Source organism: Arctopsyche grandis, chromosome 1 (assembly GCF_051622035.1).
Source record: "Arctopsyche grandis isolate Sample6627 chromosome 1, ASM5162203v2, whole genome shotgun sequence".
In the NCBI taxonomy this organism is placed as follows: Eukaryota; Metazoa; Arthropoda; class Insecta; order Trichoptera; family Hydropsychidae; genus Arctopsyche; species Arctopsyche grandis.
In genome coordinates, this window is record NC_135355.1 from 9,105,679 (window position 1) to 9,131,896 (window position 26,218).

Here is a 26,218-nt window from a genome sequence, read left to right on the forward strand (position 1 = left end):
CAAAAGTTGATCATAAAATATGTAATTGTGTACACACAATATAAAAACTTATCCATATAAAATATAGGTATAATAATATTTTATACAAATATATACATGTATACAATTTATATGTATGAGTATATAGCGTACACATTATACAACAGGAATAATTTATTTCAATTCAAAACAAACTTGTACTCGTATTAATTTTAGATAGAGAGGAAAATTGGAACTGTACCGTATAAAATAAAGCATGAACGCCTACTCTACAATAATACCCTTAGTTTATATAAGACATGTGCTTACAGAAGAACCCCTTTTTACGATTCCCTTTCTTTCACATCGCTCTCGGCCACTGAACAAGAATCGAGTTATCCTTTTATCACTCATGCTGAATAAAAAATAAAAACATGTGCTCTTTCCATCTCACCGAGTGAAACATGTCGAAAATTTTTTTGGTACCAGTATTTTTCAAAGGCGGAAAACTTTTTTACGAAATGAAAACAATGAGTAAGTGATTGGGTCAACAATATACAACATTATCATGCAGTCCATGACCTGTAATCAAATATGACCAAGTGCCATAAAAATATTCACATTTCCGTCTGAGAGTTTTGGGCGACATTGTTATGAAATGCCGACGATATCTGGAACAATGAGATATCAAGGTTTTTGGGGTTATCAAGACCAAAAAAAACCAACAAATAATATGGGAAATACTTTCTAATTATGTATACTAGTTTATTGTCATAAAACTCAATATTATACAGGGCGTGTAATACAAATGGAATTAATAATGCAAGTATACCTTAGGAGCATACGTAATACCCTTTTGTAGTCGAATCGCATACTTTTATCGTCAAGGCACGACATCAAAAAGGATAATAAGAAGCAGATCGAATCTCGCATGCGATATTATCATTTTTACTGGCTAGGAATCTGATGGAATTTTAGATGTTATTTTTTGGGCGACCAACCGACCACTCTTGACCATTTCGCCACCAATGAATATTTGATGGTCGTATTGGATGCAGCTCGCATTCAATGCAAGCGGGAGTGGGAAGGTGGGTGCATTATGCACCACCTTATCCACCCTTATACCCGCGTTTGTGTGCACTTTGATTAATTCCGTAGCACAGTCACATAAAATTTTCATTTGAAAAATCGATACACAATGTTTTTTGTGTTTTTTTTTTGTATTAGGGGTATGTACCAGTGTGAGAAAAATTGGCAATAATCCAATTTTAGATAAGAAATTAATGCAGCATTTATATTCATAGATATCGTGAAACCTTTTTACTCCAATGAATAATATCATAGCAATTCCTTTTCGTTGTTTTACCTTAAATTTACTTTTCATATACGAAGTATCAATCGACTTATACTAGACTAAATTCTAGTTGATATACCAATTCTTAAATTTTGACTGCTCATTTAAATGACATCTCGAAGTACGAGAATAATAAATAAAAAATATATTACATTAAACTTACTTTTTAAAATACATAAGTAATAAAAACGATCGGGTGTAAACAAACAAACAAAAATACATACATGCATTCAAATACATACGTATGTATATCAACCTACTGATTTACATACATATGTTATAAAATTATCTAGTTTAGTCGTATTCCATATTTTGAGAGCTAAAATTAGTGGTAAATTGTCGGATGTACATACATATGTAAGTCATCGGAATAAATCTGTTAAGGTCAGTCGGTCAATGGGCTGATGCTGCTCGTCTGTGGCAAATTCATTACTAAGATAATGAAGCTCCGTTATCTACATTTTTGTTTTAAGAATTAATTCTGTAAGTGTGCGTAGGTATTCTAATCGCTTCATTGTTATGAAATCGTTTTATATGCAACTGTGTATGCGGAATTAAAATATATTGTGAATCGACTGATATGATTGACTTTAAATAAATTTTATCTACATACATATGTAAATATATACATACATCCTCATATGTCGGCAGCCTTTTGGGCTAATAGCATTCGAATCATACTTTGGCATTGTTCTCTTGATGAGTGTTGGCGATGGCGTAATCAACCTTTTGTCCTCAACGTTTGACCTCACCACCATACATTAACAGCGTTGGTAACGTCTTCATTATTAAAAACAACCCAAGAAGAGGAGATCTTTCGCGGCGAACAATGGCCGACCATTGTGCGCCTAGCTCGTCCCGGGTAACAAAGTACGACAAAAAAGTGGCCAAGATAAATTGCTCAAGTTAAATGGCTTTTTGTTAGAAACAATACATAATGGGCCTCGACTGTAATCATTATCATTTTTATTATTGCCTTGCTGCACACACACACATGCTCAAAGTTGGCCGCATTTTTTAAAAAGAATCTCGTTTTGTTGCCTTAATGATGCATAACCCATACAGAAACGCCAAAGATTGATATGAGAAGTTTTTTCACCCGAGATCAATCGACCATATAAATTACATATTTCTATGACTGGACCTATATGTATGTACATAAATACATACATATGTATATTTCTATACGTATGTACATAAATACATACATATGTATATAAATTTCTACTTAAAAACTCATCAAAGCATTATTGAAAATTCATAAAACTTCTATTAAAAATATTTCATCGTGGAATGAGAATGAATAAACAGTACAAGTACTTGCTTACAATATAATGTAAAAATTTTATTTCCAAAAGCTGATCATATTATTTAATGCTCGAGGTAGTTGTATTTAGAACTAATGTATATATACGCATTCGACTTCTATATTTTAAATAAATGGTCATTAATTTTATACAAATTTGGTTGGTTAATTTATCAGTTTGGTTGGTAAATACTTTCATTGGAGTCATTACAATGTCGACTAAAATGTAATTTTCAACATAAACAAACCATTTCAAACTTCATTTGTCAAATTAAGATTTAAATGTCAAAATAAACTAACCATTTAATTAATAAATTAACCATAAAAGACCAATCGATATACATACATATGTATGTATGTATATAACTGATAAATAAAATAGGGCTATTTAATGACCGCCTCATATGTAAGTCGGTTATATATGTACATATGTACATATCATGATATTTTGATAATTTTCTTCAATGCGGAAATGTAAGCATTTAATAATAATAATAGGAACATAATATAATAGTAAGGCATTTTGATACAATTGTGCGTGTTTTGATAATGATTTGATTTACGTGGTAACTACAACCTTGATCCCGTGACCCATTTTATAGCACTCTCTTGTGATAGATCTGAAACTCGTGTCTTGTTTATCTTCTAACAATAAACAATTATCATAATCTGAGCGAGTTGCAAACTCTAATAAAATTATATAAATCATACATACGCAACGACCGGTTGACCCATTTGACAATAGAATTTATTTGCAACAGTTATCGATTCATGTAAATGTGTACTTACTTGTTTTGCTTGATCGGCGTCGTTGACGGCGTCGGTCGTTTTTCTTCTTTTATAGTGCTATTGTTCATTTTGGATGTCAGTCTCTTGAGGACGTCGTCCATGGTCCTCTTGTGAGGACCCACTGAACCCAAACCGAGGGAAGAGTTGTTATGGTTCAACAGCGTCGAATTGTTATTGTTGCATATGTTCAAATTGGATTTGAAGTCGGCCGAATTGGGGGAACTGCACTCGGAGGAACTCCGTCTCCTCTCGACCGCCTCCTGGAGTGCTGCCTGATGCCTCGCAAAATGTTCGTGATGCAAATTGATGGCGGAGAGCGTAACTGGCACTAAGAGGTTGTTGGTCATTTTGGGATCTGCGGTTGTGCTGTTGCTGTTATTAAACTTCTGCTTTTTAGTCGGTCTGCCTTCCTCTCCGTTAGTCTGTTCCAACTCTTCGTCCGAATGTTCCGCCGAGCTCGCGTTCGAACTCGAAGAAGTTAATTTGTAGAAGTTCTCTACAGTCGAGGGGGCATTCACAGTGTTCTCTTCTATATCACTCTCGAAATTGAAACTGGACTCGTCGTGGTCCGCGAATGCACCAACAACCTGTCGATCGCAAGGTGATTTCGTCTTCAACTTGAGCGGTTCCAAATTAGATCCAAAATCCGATATTGAGATTTCGGGATTTGTTTCACTGGAGACTTGTGTGTGCAAGTTCGGACCTGATAGTGACGTGGCAACACCTTCTTGTAGTTTAGTCGGCGGTGATTTTCTTTTAGATGACATGTTTCTGAAACAAAAACGAAAAAAAACTTGAGAAAAATTTAATAAATTAATTGCCCACGCTTCTGCGCGTGGAATGTTTGATCGGTTCAAAGCTTCTTTGATCGGGTAAGTTCGCCAGTCGCAAAAGCTCGACGGCTTATTTGGAAGGTTGCGGTATTGCCAAGTCATGGCATCTTGATACGTCAACTAATGATAAGCATTAAGAGAAATAGCAAAGCTTTCCCGATCCAGGGGTGTCCAATTTTATTGAATGTTCCGAATATCATAATTATATAATTCCTACAAAACATTACGTGGAATATATTAAATTTTATCTATCATATTATTAATACATGGATTTTCATAGCTCTTTATATCGAGAACTATGGAAATGTAGAAAAATCGTTAAATAATCGTTAATATCAATCAAAATCTCAAAGCTGATTCTTGTGCCTTATCTATAATAGTACGTGTCTACATATGTTTGTATATTTACATACATATGTAGGTGAAAGCACTGTCGATAATTTGAAAAGTCTTTATACATTCTTGTATACACACATACACCAGAGTATCATTTACTATTTTAATTTGTTATTTAATCGGATCATAATTTTGGCACGGCTGTAAAATAAATTACACGACAAATATCAAAACGACATTTAATCAAACAAAGGGCATTTAAGGCAAATCAAAACGACAAACGGGTTGCCAGTAACTAAAATGAAATTTTACGTTTCAGTGAAATCATAACCAGTTAAATTTTCACTGGGTATAGTTCAGTGAAATCATGTCCAATTACATTTTCAAAGGTCTATATCAGTGAAATTATAATTTTTGATAGTTGGATGATAGCGCGTCGCCCCGCTCCTGTCTATTCCCACTCTCCTCATGGTCCACACATCATAATATCCATCCAAACACATGGTAATATCTTAGCATACAGGTCGGAATTTATTTTTGTCATATGGCTAGAATAATGACAAACGTCATTATTCTAGCCATGTGACCCGCCCTTTGCCATTTCAATCTCTTTAATCTATCCACTATGTTCACTACCCTTGTCTTCTTACCCATACTTCTCACCCACGTATTCCGCTTCCTATCTTTCCTCGTTATGCCGAGCATACAGCGTTCCACTTCTTCTTTGAGTGTATTGGACTTCGTGTAGCATCTTGGCGTTCAATATCCAAGTTACACTACCATACGTCATCACTGGCAAAACGTATTGATCGAATATCTTTTTCTTCGGGCAGAGTGACATTTTTGTTTTAAAAACAACATTCATTCGTCCAAATGCACTCCATTCTAATCCTAATTTCATATATACTATTTAAGCATATATGTATGTGATATTTATAATTTACTAGTGTTTTTACCCGGCTTCGCTCACTATTTGTAATATAAACCGTTTAAGCATGGTCAATCTATAGTAAACATTTTATTAAATTTATTTGAATAATTTTATTTTATTTAAATTTATTTGAATATTCATTTGTTTTTTATTACATTGAACGTCAAGGAATCTACAACCTAAAAAAACATACATACAAACATACAAAGTCTTTTTCGAAATTATATATTAGATTTTAAAATTCTGTAACAATATCACCCCTAATAACGCTTTAATAAGCATGTTTGTCGATCTCTGGAAAGAATCGCGTGTTTGAACCCACGATTTGATTGGATTCTACGTGCCGATTGGACGGATCAGATTGGACGACCACACCATCTGTGACGAAAGTGTCAAGTGGCGTATGTATGTATGTACGTATGTATGTATGTACATATATGTATCTGTCGTCTCGCAAGATAGCTCCAGTGTCGATTGGGAAGAGCGTGATCTCTAGAAGGGAGGGACACTGGGAGGGTTTACCCTCTAATCAACGCCACTGTGACTCTCAGCCGATGGGTGGGTGGTTTGTGGGTGACGAGGAAAAGGACGAGAAGGCTAAACGCTTTTGATACGCGAATCGGCTAATACGATTTGAAGGGTAGATAGGAAAATAAATCGATTTAACGACACTTGAGAAGTATGTACCTTCCCGAATAATCCAAACCCTCCCGTCACAATTCTAAAAACTCGATTTTTCTCAATAATCGCTCGAGTAGCTTTCGATTCCGCATACAAATCTACCCCCACAATTTCACATTTGAACAACGAGTGATTCGATTCGTAAAAATTTTAGTAAGCCGACAGTAGACATCCTCCAATATTCATTGAATGATTAAAATACTAAAATAGTAGAGATATATAAAATAGATGTATTAATATGTTGTTGATTGAACGAAATTGCAATAAATTATACACATTTATATCTATATCGAAAATTTAATCAAAATCCAATTATGAATAAAACTACCGTGTGAACGTGTACAAACTAACAGCACCTTGAGAGTACACATGTAGATACATTGCTTATTCGTCGGGACACTTTAAGGTAAAGTGCTATTTGGTCGAGGAAATTAGTCGTTTCCTTTCCTTCGGTCTTAGGCTTAGGATATTGCTCTGGAAAATTCCCCCTTGCATAATGGATTCCTTAGTAATTATATACACTTCAGCATGCTTAGGAATCGTCAAAGTTTAATTTAAATAATTTTGTTTCGTTCGGTTAAAGTTCACAGTGAAATGGAAAAATAACACGATGAAAATAATTCATATCGATAGTCTATTAGCATCAAAAGCATATGTAAATATTTACATCAAAATATAGTTAATATTTCTAAACACTAAAAAATTGGAAATCTTGTAATCAAAACAATGCGTCATTTTTATTATTTTTAGAAATGCCATTAAGTCCTCATTTAAGAAAAAAGTGAATTGCCATAGTTACGAAGTGAAAAAAAACATAATGATAAAATGGGTCTTAGAAATCATAGAAGTAACTTTTCTTGTTAAATCGTTATTTAAAAAGCCAATATTTCCAACAATCTCTTTGAGATTGAGCATTGTTAATGTATGAAAACTCAAAGCACACAAACAAACAGCGTGTCGTAATGGAAATTTCCTCTGTGCAGCTTTTCCATTTTCCCACATCTCTCACCCTACTGTTGTGAGCAGCTCATTTCCGCTTATTGTTCACCCTTCATCTTCGAGGCGGGAACAAACGTTCCATGGACAATTTATGCCCTTGAATCAAATCACCCAAACAACAAGTACCTACCAAATTCAATAATATCACAATTCCCTCACCCATGCTGTATACGCAAGCGAGTGAAGAAAGTAAATATTGTACATATTGATTTGGATATTTATATATTGTTATTCTTGTAATTATTTAAATTACTTTACGAGTAAATATTATTTACGAGTACATTAACAAACGAGATATGTTTGAATACACGGAAAATGTGAAAGAAAAAAAAGAAAACATATATTTTTGTAGAGAATATTTTTCGAATACGCTTTGCATTTGTCACTCCAAAAATGGAAAGACATTTTAATAACAAAATTATATCAATAAAAGAAAAATGTACTATGCAAATTGAAGCAAAAATGCGCATAATACTATGTAGAGCGCAAACACAGGCGGGCGAATAATAAAATCTCACAAATGCGATTAAGGAATTTTCCCGGCTCTCTGAGTGCCTATTGAGAAAATGACGGAAAATGGAAAGCTTCGATAAAATCATTTTATTTGTGTACACATGTACAATAAATCACAACAACGACAAATGCATTTAAAAATTATATCTCTTCTTTTGATTATAAGATTAGGAGAAATAAATAATAAGAGTGGAACGCAAAAAAAAACATGTTTTCCATTAATGCGACAGATCTTGCGGAGCACTAATTATGAAAGATAATATATTGACAGTAATAAGGTTCAATAAATTCCAATGAAAACACACCATGGCGTGAATGAAGCTTTAGGAAAATTATGCATTTATTCGGAAAATGTGCCGCTTGAAATGTTATTTAAGTGAAATTGCGAGACTCAAACAAAAATAAGAGCGTATTAATTAATTTATGAATGTGCCATTATATTTTAATGAAATGGAACACAAATGAAGAGCACCGTTCGGAATGATAGCTCTTGCTCGCGCATACACACTCATACATACATAGGTCACCAAAGCCCGTATTAAATTTTGTTGAATAAAAGTAGGAGATGGAAATGGAAGAGAGGGCGAGACGACGTCACGAATAAATATAAACGGTACCTATGTACATACATATGTACTCGGAATATATGTATACAAGAGAGAATACTGGAACGAAGAAGAAAATTAGATGTTCGTTTCCTTGTACATATGTACATATATGTAGGTATATGTATATCGTATTATTTTCACTTTTCCGAATGAAGTTAATAATGTTATTAAATTTAAATATGAATTGATACATATGTAAGAAACTAAACGTCCATTAAAATTATTAAACAATATTGTGCATATGTAGAATTTTGAGTCATGAAAAAATACTAATGTATGTTCATACATACGTATAATATTTAAGCATGTACATATGTACTATACATATATGTACATATATTGTGGGTTTGCAATGAAATTAAACTCGTCAGTCAACAACGGCAAAATTCATCAGCTTGATCGAAAAAGTTATATATATTTAATTGACGATATATTACATTGAAAGAAGCTTTATAAATAATTGACGACATATACACAAGAGCGCCAAATGGCGTCTAAAAGCTTCTCAAACGAAGGGCGGTTGGCGGTGCCACATTAACCTTTTATCATTTCGAATAATTAACGCTAACAAAGTTGGGCAAGTTGTCGAGTGAGGCTTGCTAAGCTCTCTACCTGACTTATTAAAGATTCCATTAGGGAGAAATTTAATATAGTCGTTCGCCGTCCTGATAATTTGCATCTCTGGCAAAATGACTTTTTGATATAAAAGTTTGCCACTTGTAAAATTTATTAAGCGGGCGAGCAGTTTAATATTTAAACGATCGCTTTGGCGAATCCTGACCGCGGAGTAAATAATAAATAAGCCTTTTAAAACGCGTTAGATATCGCGAATATTTATTTCCACGCGCTTAAAATTGTAGTTCATATACATATTTATGTAAAACGTATACGGAAATCTGTGCGATTTTGCATCCCAGAGAAATTTCGTGAATACAGAATAGGGGTGCAGAACAAATGGACGTTGGGGCAAGTGAAACGCCTTTAGACGTGACTTCCAGCGCCACCTTATAATTTCATTTCATACTTACTGCTATTGAATACAGACGACAAAATAGAACACTCCAAAAATATGGCATCATGTTTTAAACACCATCAATTGACTGAGAATTCAAATTATTCGAACAGATATTTAAAACAAATAGATTTGAATTGCCACATATGTAAAATACATATGTATGTATGCTAAATTAGTTTAATGAGTACTTATATATACAAATAAAATATTCCATTGAACTTGCGTAAGACTTACTTTTTAATTTGTATTTATTTGAATGAAAAAACTTTTCATATTAAATATCATATACATATTATGTATGTACATACATAATATGTATATGATATGTAAATCCAAAATTGCGAGAATTAAATATGGTACTTTGGAATTTGGCACTTGGTATACTTATGTAAATATGATATAATATATAATATGTATAGGTATATGAGGCGTAATATTTGAAAGTCCAATTTTCATTTCCAAAAACTCTATTTCTGTTTGACTTAATTCACAAATTGTTGCCACTTATTTTAATTCGATATCCAGAATCCCGGAAAAGCAGAATAAACGTATTACAGGTCACCAGTATTGTTAAATATTGTTAAAACGTAAAGCATTATATTTGATGTTTTGCGAAATATTTCTCTATATGAAGAAAAGTGAACTTACGCCACTTTCGTATTTGTATAATGGCTCATATGTATGATATATAATATAAAATATGTATATCATCATCTACAGCCATTCACCATTCACTGTTGGATCAAAGCCACCCCAACACGCTTCCACTGTTTTGTGCAACTCAAATCTATCTCATCTCACACATATTCCTAATTTTGTCTACCCATCTTCCCTGCGGTCTACCTTTTACCTTTTTGTATTCTCTCGGGTACAATTTTAGCACTTATTTTGTCCACCTTTCATCCATTCTTCTAGCCACGTGGCCTGGCAATTTCAATCTCTTCACTCTATCTACTATATCCACTGCCCTTGTATACTTCTCACCCACGTATTCCACTTACTGTCTTTCCTCGTTATACCAAGTGTTTAGCATTCCATACTTCTTTGAGTGGATTCAAATGTGTACATATGATATATAAACCCTTAAATTGAATATGGGAAAAACGAAAAAAAATTTGAATCTTTCATGCAAAAATCTTAGAAAATGAAAAATTGACTTCCGACAGCTTCCACGGTGTATTACGGCGGCAAAGAATCCACGTAGCAACGTTTAGCGAGGTCCGGCCAGTGCCGCACGTAGCCCCTTCGCCTTTGGCCCTTTCGTAGGGTTTCGTAGACGAAATCACTTCCTAGTGAGAACAAGAGGCGGCTGATGAGCCTCGAAGCCCATTGTCTCAGCACCGGGGGTTAACAATGGGCGTCATCAGGCCACCGGGGATGACCCTCGCCTAAGAACAACTGCAGGCAAACATCGTGCGGGGAGAGTTGTTGCTGCGTTCCTATATGTATCTCACCCACTTCACTGACACAAAAGAGAACCAATTCTTTTTTGAAAGACAATGTATTGTATCATAAATATACATATGTATGTATGACCCAATCCTAAAATTTTAAATTGAAGAAGAAAAAATGGTTGAAAATTGTATCACAAATTCTGCATACTTTTGATTGATTGTTTGTCGATATTATTTAAAAAAGTATCTACATAATACATATAGAAAAGTTGTTTTTCATCGACGAAAAAATTATTAAAAGTACGGACTAATTTCTATTACTAGCAACTATAAATAAGTTATTTTCAAAAGCTTTTATTAATTTTGACTCGATACTACGTGGATTAATACAAAAATAATTAAATATTTGATAATTTATATTATAATACTATAAATATGTTCATATATACTACGGTAACATAAAATCGATACTGATTATTAGATTCATGACCGTCATAGGAGAATCATAAATTTCAATATTGTGACGCAAGTAGGGAAATTCGGCACTATTACAAATTGCTTTGATATTCAACTGACGTCACAATATAACTCTAAATACATCGAATTGGTCCAGCAAAATGGTTTATAAAATTCTATAGAAAAGTAGAATAATTGTATTTTAAGTCAATTTCCTTCCAACAATTAATTTTTCCAATTTTATATTACTTGCAGATAATAATATCTTCAGCCACATACGAATATATGTAAATATATGTATATGTATAGCTGATCTTTCGTGTGTTTCGGTTCTAAATTTCGCAAATAAAAAAATTGTACACATGCGTATATTAAGAAGTAAGTCACGAGGCTAAGCACGATGGGAGTGACTAATATTTGAGGATAAAAGTGCGCCCTCCGCAGTACATTCAGCCCCTGGCTTATTGTGTAAACATACCCCCTGGGGGAGCCTAAATAATTCACTAGCGACGGGAACAAGGTTTTTATTATCGCTATTATGTCTCCAATTCATTCTTCGACAGGCGACCACCGAGGGGAGGGCGACAGAGTGAGTTTTCTTTTATCCTCGAAAACTCCTCACGCACTCACTAGTCTGCTACTGTCGTTGAGGGTTTCATTTTATCCTACTATATAAGAAATAAGTAAAAAAAAAAAAACAATTACACCATGGTAAAAGTCGATCGGAAAACGAATGGAGATGGGGTGAGCAAATGACTCGGAATGTTTAAGTTCACCGGTAAATAAATTTCGTTTGCATTGTTACAGATATTTAAATATTTGAAATTAATATCTATCTATGTATGTATGTAAGTAGATAGCCATGTTTCCCGTGGATAAAATTAACATAACCCATCAATCGTAGTCCGAAACACTTGTCGCAAAAAAGGGACAATCCCCCCAAGCACTGTACATTGTGACCGCGACGATGCAATAATGTCGATGCTATCTGTAATAATGTCATTTGCATTGCATCAAATGCGATGTGCATCCATTCACGCATGTGTGTGCATATTTTACATTTAATACGATCTAAAAATAATTCCATTTTAATTGCAAGTCACACAGGTGTATGAATAGCGAATATGAAAGCAATGCTCATTAAGTATAATCGGATTTAATTAAAATGTTTTTATATGACGTAATTTAAACAGACTGCATTATTTTTATTTAAAAAAAAATACTCAAAGTCGCTAGTCCAAGTCCCAAGGCAACAATGTTCAAAGAACCCACTTACAAAAACATATTATTTTAATTTGAACTGTGCCCCGCGTAGTCCTTTTTGTTTAGTCAATGTATGCAGGTTTTGTTTGTAATGTGTCATCTCATCAAATATGCCAAAGGACCCGCCAGATTCCCCGGGGGGTGGGATCGGAGCTAGAGATAGGGACGTAGGAGGAGGCAACGGGTGGAACGAACAACACCCAGGTTCGCCCACCACCCATTCGTCCAACGTCAGAAAAAAACCGTCTGTTTCCTTTAAAACGTACATACAATTAATGTGAAAATCGTGGAAATAATCAGTATATTATTCAATTTTTTTAAAATTGAACTTCCATAATTGAATTTTTGCAAGCCCTCGGAACATCTCCACTTGACTTCCTATTATTTCGCCCCACTTAACTCGTTTTAAAATTCCCCCTTTTCGATATTCAACAATGTATTTTTTAATAGAAATAACTCATCAGTATCGATTTGCGAAAAATTTTCCATACACATATGAATTTAAAACAAATACACGATATATTTGTTCGCGAATCTAGCGCAAGTTGACGTATGTCATCGTTCGTTTTACTCGAAAAAATAAGGCAAGGGGTAGCGGCAGGGGTTGACACAGAAGCTGTTGTTTATTTATGAACCACAACAACCCCGAGAACACACAGAGAGAAGACAGGGTAGTTTGCGGGGAGAGACTGGTAATCTAAAGCACACAACTGGGGCGGCATTCCTGCATCTTATTTGCCAAAAAATAGGGGAACTTAGACGGTCAAACGTATTATTTTGATATCGATTGTAGAATCATTATATGAAGAATATTAAGAATTTCCCTATGAGAGCTATAAAAACTTTGTATGTTAAAATATGCGCAAACAATTGAATAGGGTTATTTTGAAAAGCGTTTTTTAAAGCCATTGGAATTTTTATATCATATAAAAAGGTAAAAGTTTTGGAGGGGTCAGCTTTTTTCAGCATTTGTCTATTCAAGGCCAAAGAAACATTTTATTATTATAAAAAACTCATTTATTATTATAAAAATAAATATGTATTTTTAACCAAAAACACATTCTGGTAGATATGATGTATACATACAAGTATTAAACATATGAACATAGAAAAATATATTTCGACATATTTTCAAAAAGCTTAGATTGTGTATTATGTGCATAATAATAATAATATGTTATTGAATCATTTTCATATAATATTATAAATTTATAAAAATTAAACTGGATTAAAGTGGATTCGTTTAGTGGTTATTACATCTTTAAAACACTATTAATTAGCGGTATTACGTTATAAAAAATATACCGTTTTTCACCTTTATTATGGACAAGGTGAGTGTATTTAGGAGATTTTTATTGTATAATCGCTTTTGAAATTTTGATCTTAAAAATCCTACACTACTTATACATGTACATATGTACGTATACTTCCGTACATTAAGAATGTTTTCCCAATAATAGAACTACTTTTCTATAGAGAAACGTTAGAAGCGAGACATAGGGCTCTTATATAAACTTTGACAGTGTCTCTAATGCGGTCGTACAAGTCTCTTGGGACTAGCAGCCAATATATATGTCGAGAACGACTGACTAGAGCTTAAGCAAAGAAAAAACAGTACATTTTTCCCTCTTTGCCATATATCGAAGGCCGAAATACCAAGAGTCTAGAATCTAGATAGTCTTTTCTTAGCTTCATTTTATATGAACCTCCATATAAAGAAGCTTTATCGATAAAACGGTGCAGCCAGTACCCAAACTTTTCCACACAAGAAACTAAATAATAATGCACCAATAAATTCAAAGGAAGAGGAACTTCTAGTAAAATAATATAAGCTTCGTCGAGTCCGTAGGACTAGAAGAGATTTAGCAGGTGATTGATGGTACGAGTGTACAAATAAAAAATAGGTTTTTTTTTCCGGACTTCTTCTACGTCTATTCCGCGGGTAACATCTTTGTTCGTCCAAACAAAAGTTGATACAGAAAGCGATTAATCAACATGCGAACGTAAGATGCGATAATCAATTTTAACACGTTAGAATGCTAAGAAAAGTTCGCATAATAATAAAAGCACACAGAATAAACAACACTTGAAATGTTAGTGGAGTAACGCGGAATATTCCCATGTACTTACATATGTACATACATACAATGTATTTTAGACATGGTGGAAATAATACAAAGGACGCCAAAAATAATAAAATTTCAATATTAACGATATCTACATATATAATTACGTTAGCCACTATTCACGCGTCGAAGAAAAGATTACACATATTTATGTATATGCAATACCTATGTATGTACTACATATCTATACATACCAGCAGCTATTATTGAAAACAAGTTATGTGTAAGCTTTGAATGGATCGAGCTCGCCCTATCAACAATGAAAAATTAACGACTATTATATGCATGCTAGAGCTTCGCTTTTTACCATTCGACCATTGTCCAAATCCGACATTCCTACCGTGGATGATTTTTTTTAATATTCATGATTTTGATCGAGCGAAAATCGGGTGAATTCACGTAGAAGATGACGCTTTTAGATTTTTGAAATATCGTCGGTGATCGCCTTATTGATTGTACGGCTCTGTCCAATGGACACTTTATATGCAGGGCCGTCCGCCACAAAGTGCCACAAGGAACACGGTGTGTTGTTTTATATCGAATTTTACGATGGCTGCGATTGGTCCAGACAGTCGCATTCACTATTTCATGCGGCAGACACAACACTGCTCCGCCACTGTCTGTCTGTCCGTAATTCGGAATTGAAATCGCTTCGTCCAGAAATAAAATAAAATACCCCTGGCTAAAGAATTACAGCTACTTCGAATAAAAAAAATAGTAACAAAAAGCAAAAGCACACTTCAAAGTGTAGTGTTTCAAGCAATTAGAGAGCTGTCCAATTTTGTCTAGCTTTATACAATTTATCGTATCACCTTGCTTGTACTAAAGTTTTTAGATACGTCTATTTATGTACATGCATATATAAGTATATTCAAAGGATAGCTAAAATATATAAAAAATAAAAACAACAGTACGTTATTTTATTAATATTCATCCTACTTGAAACACTAAGATATTATTATTGTACATATTGTATATGTAAAGGTACATACATATAAAACATTTAAATACTTCACAAGATATGTGTTATTTTTACTAAACATACAAATATAAATATTCAGTATTAAAATCAATGGAATATGAATCAACTAAAATGAGAAAACTGTTGAAGCTTTTTGCGATTTTTTGTAAACCCTCCAAAATCTTGTCACTTTGCTCACAAAGCTTTCAGCAGAAGGTTTTCCTTTTGAAGTTCAGCAAGGACAACGAAAGGTTCCTCAAAGCTGACTTAAGATGACGTAATCTACAAAATACTGAAAAGTGTGTACTTTTTTTAGTTTCTTTTTTTTATTAAATATTTCATACTATTTTATACTTATGTGGTGAAGTACATAACCGTCCTCCCCATTTTTAGAATACAGTATTATAATATTTCGCTGAAAAGATGAACGGCAATCGGAAATCATTCATCGAGGGAGTGCCGTTAAAGATTTATGACAGTATTTGAACAATACATACGTATGTATGTATGTATGTATGGACATAAATATACATAATATAGAATAATGAAATATAAAAACACCATATTAAAATTTATTTAAAAAAACACAATTAAGTATTTAAATATTGAATAAATTCATCACATATTATAAATAAATTGATAACAGATAAGATGAACGATTGAGAATTTCTCGATGAATAAGTAACACGTGCTCTATTTTAATTATACACTTAAAAACATTTTAATTGTTATCGAGAATATAATGCATAGTCGTTAATAATTATCAAAGTATTGCAACTTTGCATACGCTATTTATTTATTCTCATGTATTGACAAAATCGTGTAATCGAAAAAGATTCGAGAAGCAATATGTATAGAATTATTGATTAAGGTTGGGCAAGTTTAAGTAACAAACCTGTATATATGTACATACAGACATACACGTAACATTAGGAAGAACCCCAATTGTATTATACTTATAATAGTCATACATTGACGCCCTAGATGCAATATATCACGGAAAAAAGCCGCTACCAAAAAACAAAAGGTTATCAAATGACTTCACAGTAATCTCATTGTGTCGGGATGCTGAATGTGGTCCACACATGTGCGTATGATACTCACGCAGAAGACGGTCCAACAGTCTGCTGACTGACTAATATCGAAAAGACACCGCACCGAATTCGTTCAGGCCTAGGCCTGCGTAAAAGCAAACCAAATGAACGATAAACAATGACATTCTATCTGACACACACACTAGATAGGCCAGAAAGGAAGCATTGTTGTGCACATGTGGCACTATGTGAGAATATTTTTTTTCGGATGCAACGACCCAAAGATTCGCACGACATTGAAAATGCCAGATTTGTACCAGTAAGCCAACAACTGCTGCGCGAGACTTCAGTAATTAGCCGATTATTTTCAAGGAAGCTATGATGTGTAGAATAATTTTGTGTGTGGAAAATAATGTCATTTTACGGATGTTGCGCAATTTTCTCCCGAAACACGCATCACACAATGAGATTGCTGTCATACCAGTTGCTTCCCAACGACTCACTCTCCTGAGCAGAGCAATCCCGGTCAGCGAGTGTCCGTCTTGGGACAATTGACAATCGCTTCTTTGTGCTATTGTGCGGTAACTCGTCCTCTATAGCGAGCCTTTGATCTTCCCATTGTGTCGAGGGGAATCCTTTAAAAAGTATCGCCCTTTACTTCTTTTGTCACACGGCCGAATGTATTAATTCATCTATAACACGATATTTTTGTTCATCATATTGTCAATAATAATAAAACTGTTGTTGGCCGGCGGCGACAGGTTATGCCACTTTCGCAGCGGAGGGGTTAACAGTGAGCTTTTGTAGACGGGGTCGCAAGTAGTAGGTATGAAGAAAGCTCTTTGCGAAATCGGAGCACAAACGTTTCAAAGCAGAAAGGAGAATGGGCGATGTCCCATAAATCACTCGTGCGACAATGGTCGACAATGGATGAATTGAGGGTTATTTGGGTGATTTGAATATAAGAGTGGACAAACAAAGAGTGGTTATCGGGTCACAAAAGGGAACTCACCCTCTATTATAGCGTCAAGACGCTAGGGCCTCATACGAATGTCAAAAGACACGTTCTCAGAATCTGCACGATATTTATGTCTATCGTTAACATATGCCAATTAGAAAAAATCTAGGGTACATTTGTTTCGGGGGTCTTCGTCGCATTTTTTTTCTTTCCGTATTTTCAAAGTCAAAATGGGCATTTTTTGTCGTCCCCTTTTCGTAAACGATATTCTTGATGAGTTTGCCAGGTTTTGGATAGTGGGAAGATACCACATGTGCGTGTGACAATGCAGCTTTGTTCTTAACAACCGAATGGTTGCATCTGCATGTTGTGTTGCACATGTGACGGTCTCGTCAACCATCATAGATATTGAAACATTTCAAAATTAAGAAATAGCAAAGGTTTATTTACCCGCTCGTTTTAGATCATATGAATTACCATAGTTTTCTATATTATATACTCTTTCGAAATATGTATCAAATACTGTAAGGAAGAGAGAGAGAGAGAGAGAGAGAGAGAGAGAAGATACGATAAAAGGAATTCGGATGAACTTGTGCGGATAAAAATGTAGAAAAATATTGGATAACTTTTGACTTGTATGGAGTATCCATAGAACATGTGTTCAGGATAAAATTTCATCGACCCTTATTCCATTTAAGCCTCGTCTGACTTTTTTTAGTTATCTGTTATATGTAGATACATTGGACTATCTCGAAAGATTTATGATCCCAGTTCATTATGAGGACTGGCATATTCTGAATATTGGATTCTCCATTATTTTAGCGATTCGTTCTAACGTGAAACTTTGCTACAAGAAAACACACGATATTTCTCGTATATAAAAAACGTGTCATACACATACATCGAAACATAAATAAATTAAACAAAAAAAAAGTATACGAGGAATAAGAAGAAAGTTAATTTATGACCTAGCATTAAGACAACATTCTGAGCAGGTATTTGTAAACACTCCGCTACCGGAATGCAACGTTGACAATCGACATAGTCAAGACATTTAGTTCCCTCTGCACTGGAACAACTACTGGTTAAATTATTTATGACATTATCAACGGAACAACAAGACAAGATCGTATATTATCGTTTTTGATTACTCAGTAAGCGAATGTCGAATCTAACACTAAATGGCGCTTTCCGATTACAATTGTGTCATATTTTGGTCGTGTGAAAGCAATCGAGATGAGTTTCATTTCATTGTCGGCTAAAATTACAGCTGAGTTACAAAGTTGCGTTTAATAATGACCGATACAAAAAAATTTAAATACATACAAGTGAATCGACAGCGATAACGACACGTCTGAAGCTCATATTCGCCGACATTGTCGACTGTTGATTCAACCAACCGCATACAAAGTATTTAAGAAACAACATACACATTCGCTCGATTAAATAAACGGCGGGTCGCATCAAATACATAGACAGTTTATGAAGTGCTCTCCAAAAATGTGTCATAAGAAAACATTGCTTAAAAATGATGAGTGTATCATAGTACCCGCATAAGCACCGGCGCCGATTTAATTATCAATATCCTCTATATAACCGACGCTTTGAACTAAGCGAGTTGCCTTTTTTTTTAAATATCTAATTCGTTTTGATCAGAGAACATCTTCAACGTCAAAGTGGTATTGAGCTTCCCCGCTGATAGTAAACAAGATTAACGCAAATGTGTGTACAAAACAGATACGATATTTAAGATCGCTTCTAACCAATGTTTGATTGTTTGAAAGCGAGATTGATTGACAATGCCGTAAACAGTGCAAACCAATCGCAATATTACACATGAAGACATGCTAGAAATTGTATGATATATCATTGATTTTAGCTCGAAAAAATAACTATGATATACGTTTACATATCAAATACACGTGTATGTACATATACATATAAATATAAATATATTCATCGTGCGTATTTAAATTCCATGAAAAATGTACACAATTGATATTATATTTTGAATGAGCACCGAGATCTTATTCTTCATAAAAACGATTGAAAACAGATAACGAAAGAGTGTTCATTCATAATCCGATATTTGTAGAATCTGTATATTCAACATAAAAAAAGATTTTATGCGACAAATTTCAATTAAATGAATAGTTTCGATTGCATAATAAATCAGTTTACTTTCTATTTATGTACACATAAAGTATAAAGGAAAACCAAATTCACAGTATATTTCTTCGAGCATTGATGACACAAGTAATTATTACAATTACAATTATCAGTTTTCAATGACCTTAGTGGCGTGTTGATCTTCTACGATATCTGACACCATAATTTATCACAGATCAATAAACTCCCTTTCAGCAATTATTAAAATTATTTATTAGGAATTGAGTAAAATTATTCGACATTTAAAAAAATTGAATAATACATTTTAAATTGAATACTCATGCCAAAAAAACGTATTAATATTATATTAATTGAATTGATTAAAAAATTGCATACTTAATTTAGCTTTACAATAAAAAGTAGTACTTTACATAGAAGCTTCACGTACACTATATCTAATGGACATACATATGTATGTACATTGTATGTATGTTATATTTTAAAAGTTTTAAAGATGAAACGAAAAATCTAGGTTCAATCGATTTCTATGTAAATTTACAACATTTTTTTATTTAATTGATATTTTTTTGTGTAAGTGCTTAGTATTTTTTATGCCGAATTAACAACGTAATTCCAAATTTATGATTTTTGGATTCTCACTAGTCATTTACATACGTCGACATTATTGTGTTTACGAAATACGTATATTATAAATAATATCTACATGTATGTATAATTGTATATACAAACATATGTATACATATGTTTGTATATGTATACATTATTTGTAGATCTCCGCATCGGTCTTCAGCGGCTCGGAACATATCGTCGGCGCTCATATCGAAACATATTTTGTAACTATATATGAAAAAACGTGAGTATTTATATATAATTTCATTTAAAAAACGACATTATTTTCCTGTACCCCTATTAATACATCTGTTTAAGCAGATAACGAAAACAAAAATTTAAAAATTCATATCTCAAATTTATGAAGATTATTAAATAGAAAATGTGGTTAAATATTGAAGGAACAAAGAAATGTGAATATTAATTACCAAACTTTCACAATTTCATAACACGGTATTATCAAATTTACATTAATTATCTTTCAAGTCTTCTAGTACAAATATTAATAATTTTTATTGTGATTTCTATATATTTGTGACAAATAATTATTTTCATTAACTACATATATAATTGTGCTGATTAAAATGAACTAAAATGATCTCATTACAACGCTTAATTGTTACCCTTATTATTAAGCTTGCAATATTATCTACATATTAAATAGTTTTAATTTTGACCTTTACTGTAATTAATATCATTTCATTGCGACGTAACTTAATATTTTTCAAGACTTTAATTTGTTATTTATCTTTAAATGTATACGTCCATATTTCAACATGTCTATAAAATATATTTCGTACACAAAATATAAAATTAATGCTTGCTTAAATGTACATAATATGTGCATATTGCCTTGCAAATCCACAGTTTTGAACTTGGGGCTAGCAAATCTTATGTTATCTCAAATCTTACGGTAAACTAAACTAAGATCGTAGATGGGTTTTGGAAGTGGTAGCCTTTTGAATATGTCGTTTTCATATGACGCACCGTAGTGCCCGGCAGTGCTGGCTATTAGGTATAAAATAAAAAAAAGATTAGGAAATCTTAATCGAAATAAAACCTTATAAATATACAAAAAAATGATTTCCTAGCAAACAATCGCTTGACGGTTGAAGATCTGATAAACAAATTGATGTTTGATTTGGTAGGGTTTGAATCTTTTAGAGAAGCACTTCGGCACATATACCAACACACACGTGTGTACTTTCATTATTATCATTGTCCGTATATATGAATAGACGAGAGCGACGATTGTCATAAGAATCGGAGAGGTGAGCGAGCACCATTCGCCATTGTAAAACACCATTGATGCGAGCACGCTCGCGGGGGCCACAAAGGTAGAAAAAAAATCCCTGAAGAAAAAAGTCGTGTGATTCAATAATACATACATGTACTTGGTTCAATGGTACCAACAACGATGGCGAACATCCATCCTGATATCTAAGGATGAAAACAGTGGTAGACAATCCGATTCAAATGAATTTAAATTGAACTATTTGAAGACTTGTGCCTACGGCCACTGTATGAAAAGTTAGACATCAAAACTCATTTTGACCATGTTTTAAATACATCAAAAATGTCAATGAATTAACCATAAGTATATGTATATGTATTGTATTAAATATATTATTGATATAATTTTAGAAAGTTGTGATTTTTTGATAATAGGTCCCTCAGTTTCCTATCTCATTTTATAGTCTATCAATTTTAATGATATTATTATTTACACAATAGCAATCATTTGTTGTAATGTTTTATTATCATTTGTTTATTCATACACCGTTGCACAACAAAGCATCATAAAAATCCAAGAAGTCATAAAATTTGTTACAGTTCTGTAAAGGTCATGCCAATAGGGTACGTCTTTATCGATCTAATTCGTAATAATTGATCGCTTAAATAAAACGTGCATATACATACATATGTATAATATATGCAAATAATTATACCAAAGCATATATAATATCTAAATTTTTAAGTTGACGATAGCTGTCCTCGTTTAGGAGGAGACTCCCTAACACACGGGAGATTCCTTGTTTTTTTTTGTATGGCTTTTCTTCTGCGCACAATCGTGCCACTGGTCTTTCAATATAGTCTTTGTTGTGAAATTTTTATTTTATTACCATTGTATTGCCGGTGAAGTGAGTTTACAATATCATCAACAATCGGCAGACGTGCGATCGTTAAAATTTTAGCGATCGTAACGAACACAACGACACCCATTAAACAAAAATGCTTTGATTTGAAATATTTCATTTTCACATTGTAAAATCTGCGCAAAAATTTGCCAAACCATTCGAACGAAATTCAACACTGTAATAAAAAAATGTTTTACGTAATCGAAATGTACAAAAAATAGCAGCCTCTGCTATTCTGTAATCGCCTGTTTGCTCGTTGCACAATAGAGCTTTTGGTCGATTTGGCCAAACAAAAGCGCCCGGCACCCTTTAGCCCTCCAAGGGCAGGTTTCGGATGTTCTTGGCGTTCGTGACACAATAATAGCTTCAGGTGTTCGCAACGTCATTGTCGATGTGAGTTTCTCGAAACGAATCGATGACGAAGATCGCAAAAAAGAACAATATTTTTTCGTCGAAATAGTGATCACTTTATCTGAGAGGCCAACGAGGCCGTGACCTAGGGCTAGGATTAAGCAGTGTTACGTCCAGCAAATCAATCTAATTCGCGTGTTAAATTTGAATTAATAATTTTGTAATAACTATTTGATTTTTCGAATAGTATTTGAAATTATTATAATAGACAAAATGTATATTTAATAAGAGAAAGAATACTAAGATGAAAGCAATGCTTCATTAGGGCAATAATACGATGGGGACACATCGAGCATTTACGGTACACAATAGGACTTATACGTATATGCCCCACATTCACATCACTAAATCGGCCATTGTGATCCGTTCTGCGGCAGGATGTTTATTGTTATATTTACCGGAGATGTAATCTCACGATCTGCTCGTGTCGCCATTATATTCATGGCATCTCAGGATAAAGTTCCGAGACGACATTGTGAGGCAAATTCGACGATTCAATGCGTGCGCATTAAATTGCACAATCGGCTTTGTCTATTCTGCATGTAAAACTACGAATGGAAAGCTTAAAATTTCAAGTCGAAAAAATTGATCACCTTTAGCAATGGATAAACAAAGCTTTCATCGACGGCGTGAAAATCAATGGAATCCTTATAAGTAACTAATATTATGAAGGGGAATTTAATAAGAAAATGTGGGGTAGATTCGTGTGTGGAAATGACACTTGCTGATGCAAATTTCTCGGAAGGTTGCTAAATGTTCAATTAAATTTTTAGTATTATAATACTATCAAGGAAAGATATTTTAAAATAATTCGAGTTTCAACGTTTATACTGTACTCAATTTAAGGAATCGACAAGGTGAAAATCCCTCGCCTAAATTCCTTCACTTTGGAGAGTATTAAATTTCACATAACTTGAATTAGAAGTTTCACCGGAGTGCAAAAAAATATAATAGAATACAAGGGCATATTAAATATCTTTAAAGGTTCAAAATAACTGACATCCAAATGAACTACTTGTGCAAATAGCATACATATTTCAATGCATATAGGTACATATATACATTTAATATATAAGCTTGACGTCGCGAAAATGAATAAATTTAGACGAACGACCTTCGCTTGAATTGTAAGAGTAAATATAGACGAGGAAAAACAAATTTAGAAATCGGAAATAAAACATTTTTAAACATAAAGTAGTTTGTGGAAAATTAAGTAATTTTGTCAGAGTGCTCTTTAAAAAAAGTTTCTCACGATAAAACACTTAATAAAGATATTGTTTCCATTTCGAAATCAGAGAAGTGATCAATAGAACTTAACATTTCCATTAGTAGAAAGATGTCCGCACGGTAGCAAACCGGTCGACGATCATAATCATAATTATTTTGTGGAATTTAGCTACTATGTGTTTATTGCGAAATTAATATATGTAATTTTCATTTTGTAAATATTAAATTATTCCAAACTAAAAATTATAATTTTCAAATCCGGAATTGTTAAAATATGTATATATTATATACAAAATCAAAAAAAAAAATCACAAGAAAGCTATCAAAACGTGAAATTTGAGAATTATCAAGTTATCAAAAGCTCTCTTATCAATATATATTATGAGAATCTAAACAATACAATTGGAATAAAATGCAAACAATAAAATATGTGATAGCATGTTAAATTCACAACATAGACAATTTATTTATTTGCACTAATATTGCATACCATCATTATTGATAATGATAGTATGCAATATTGTATAAATATATATAACGCCAGAAAAAAAACGGTGTAGAATAATTTAATAACATTTGAAATAATTTAAAAGAGAAACCCAACAATTTTTAACACTCCTACTTTTTATCATATGTATATTCTCAACAAAAATCGTAAAATTCACACGAATCTCACTTCAGCGACATACATATAAATGCACATTTCAGACGTATTTTTCCAGCAAACATATTATTTATAACGCGTAATAATCACACGAGCACATTACAAACTGAAAACACACCGTAAAAAATTATGTCACCACATTAATAAAAGCACCTATGGAAAAATCAACAATTGAGTCGGTTATATTTGAAGTACGATTTTCACTTCCAAAAGTTTGACTTAATTCACAAATTGTTCTCATTCAATATGTCTAAAATCTTGAAAAAGAAGAATATGTATATATTTTAACCACCATTATTTTTAAATATTGTTAGACATTATATATAATGTTTTGCGAGATATTTGTTGAAATGAAGAAAAGTGGACTCAATTATTATTTATTTATTAAATACACGGGGAAAGCGGCAGATCCGATAGACCCACGGGGTTTGACTTATATAATAATAACGAAATAAAAACGAAAACATTCTTAACAATAATAAAAAAAGGAGAAATTATCTTCGAAAAAAAATCTAACTTTGAAAGTGAAATGTTGGGAAAACTATAAAAATAAATTTTGACACATTCGGTTTGCACACGCCGTCCGCCGTCCGCGCGCATCTCCCAACTGTCAACGCCTAAGATTCACAAAAGCCGACCGATATTTCTCATCGCGCGTGAATTTTCCGACGATTTTCCTAGCGAAGGGATTTCCGATTAACAATAGAGAGAGAGAGAGAGAGTGGAAAGCAATTTTATGGAGATGAAGAGAGTTTGGTTTGGTACCTTTGGCATTTTCGATGAATTGTCTCTGTGGGCGGGTGTGCGTGTTGTTGTGCGGGATGTACACACGGGGTGGTGTCGCGAGTACGAGTGTCGGCTTCGACGTCGACGTCGACGTAGACGTCGTGTCGTGCTCGTTGCGTGTTGCGTGTTGTGTGTTGCGCCGTGGATGCGCGCGCTGGTGTCGGGGCGGCGGCGCGCCGCACACTGCGGCCCGCTCGCGCTCCGCCCCCGCGGGGCTCCCCCCACCCCCCACCCCCCACGAGCCCCCCTTCACACAATGGTGGTGGTCACAATGGGGCCGTGGTGCGGCGCCCCCCGATTGACACGCGGCGTCGATAATTGCGGCCGGCGCAGGCCACGCCCCGACTGCGCCCACGTGCTGCGCGACCAACACGCCTCTCTAGGACACTAGCCAGATACAACAACGAACCTCTCCTGACTCCCTCCCGACTCCCTATCTCCCTATCTCCCTATCTCTATCTCCTGAGGGGGTTGCGCGCTGCGAACGCTTTCAAGGCTGAAGAGGTGCGCGCGCGCGCCTTTTTGCGCGCGTGTGCGTGCGCGCATTCTCGCGGCGCATCCCATACATCAAGTGCACCAACTTGCGATATCTCAAGACTCTTCTTCCTAGACTTTTTACTCTATTAATTTAAATTTTTTTTTTTACATATATTTTTAGCGTTCTCCGTGACGAGCCAGAATGTTAAATTACAGAAAACGCAAATATCGGAAGGCAAAGATCGAAAATCGAAAGATCTA

General features: G+C 33.9%; 1 protein-coding gene across 2 annotated transcripts in view; it reads right to left on the minus strand.

Annotated features, from left to right (window-relative positions):
• The window catches only part of Sox102F (transcription factor Sox102F), a 202,332-nt gene that overhangs the window by 71,741 nt on the left and 104,373 nt on the right, over positions 1–26,218 (minus strand). For both annotated transcript variants that reach the window (XM_077436154.1, XM_077436146.1), the window contains one exon: positions 3,408–4,178. In XM_077436154.1, the coding sequence (XP_077292280.1) occupies positions 3,408–4,174 (767 nt within the window). In that variant the 5' untranslated portion in view covers positions 4,175–4,178. The remainder of the gene's footprint in view (positions 1–3,407; positions 4,179–26,218) is intronic.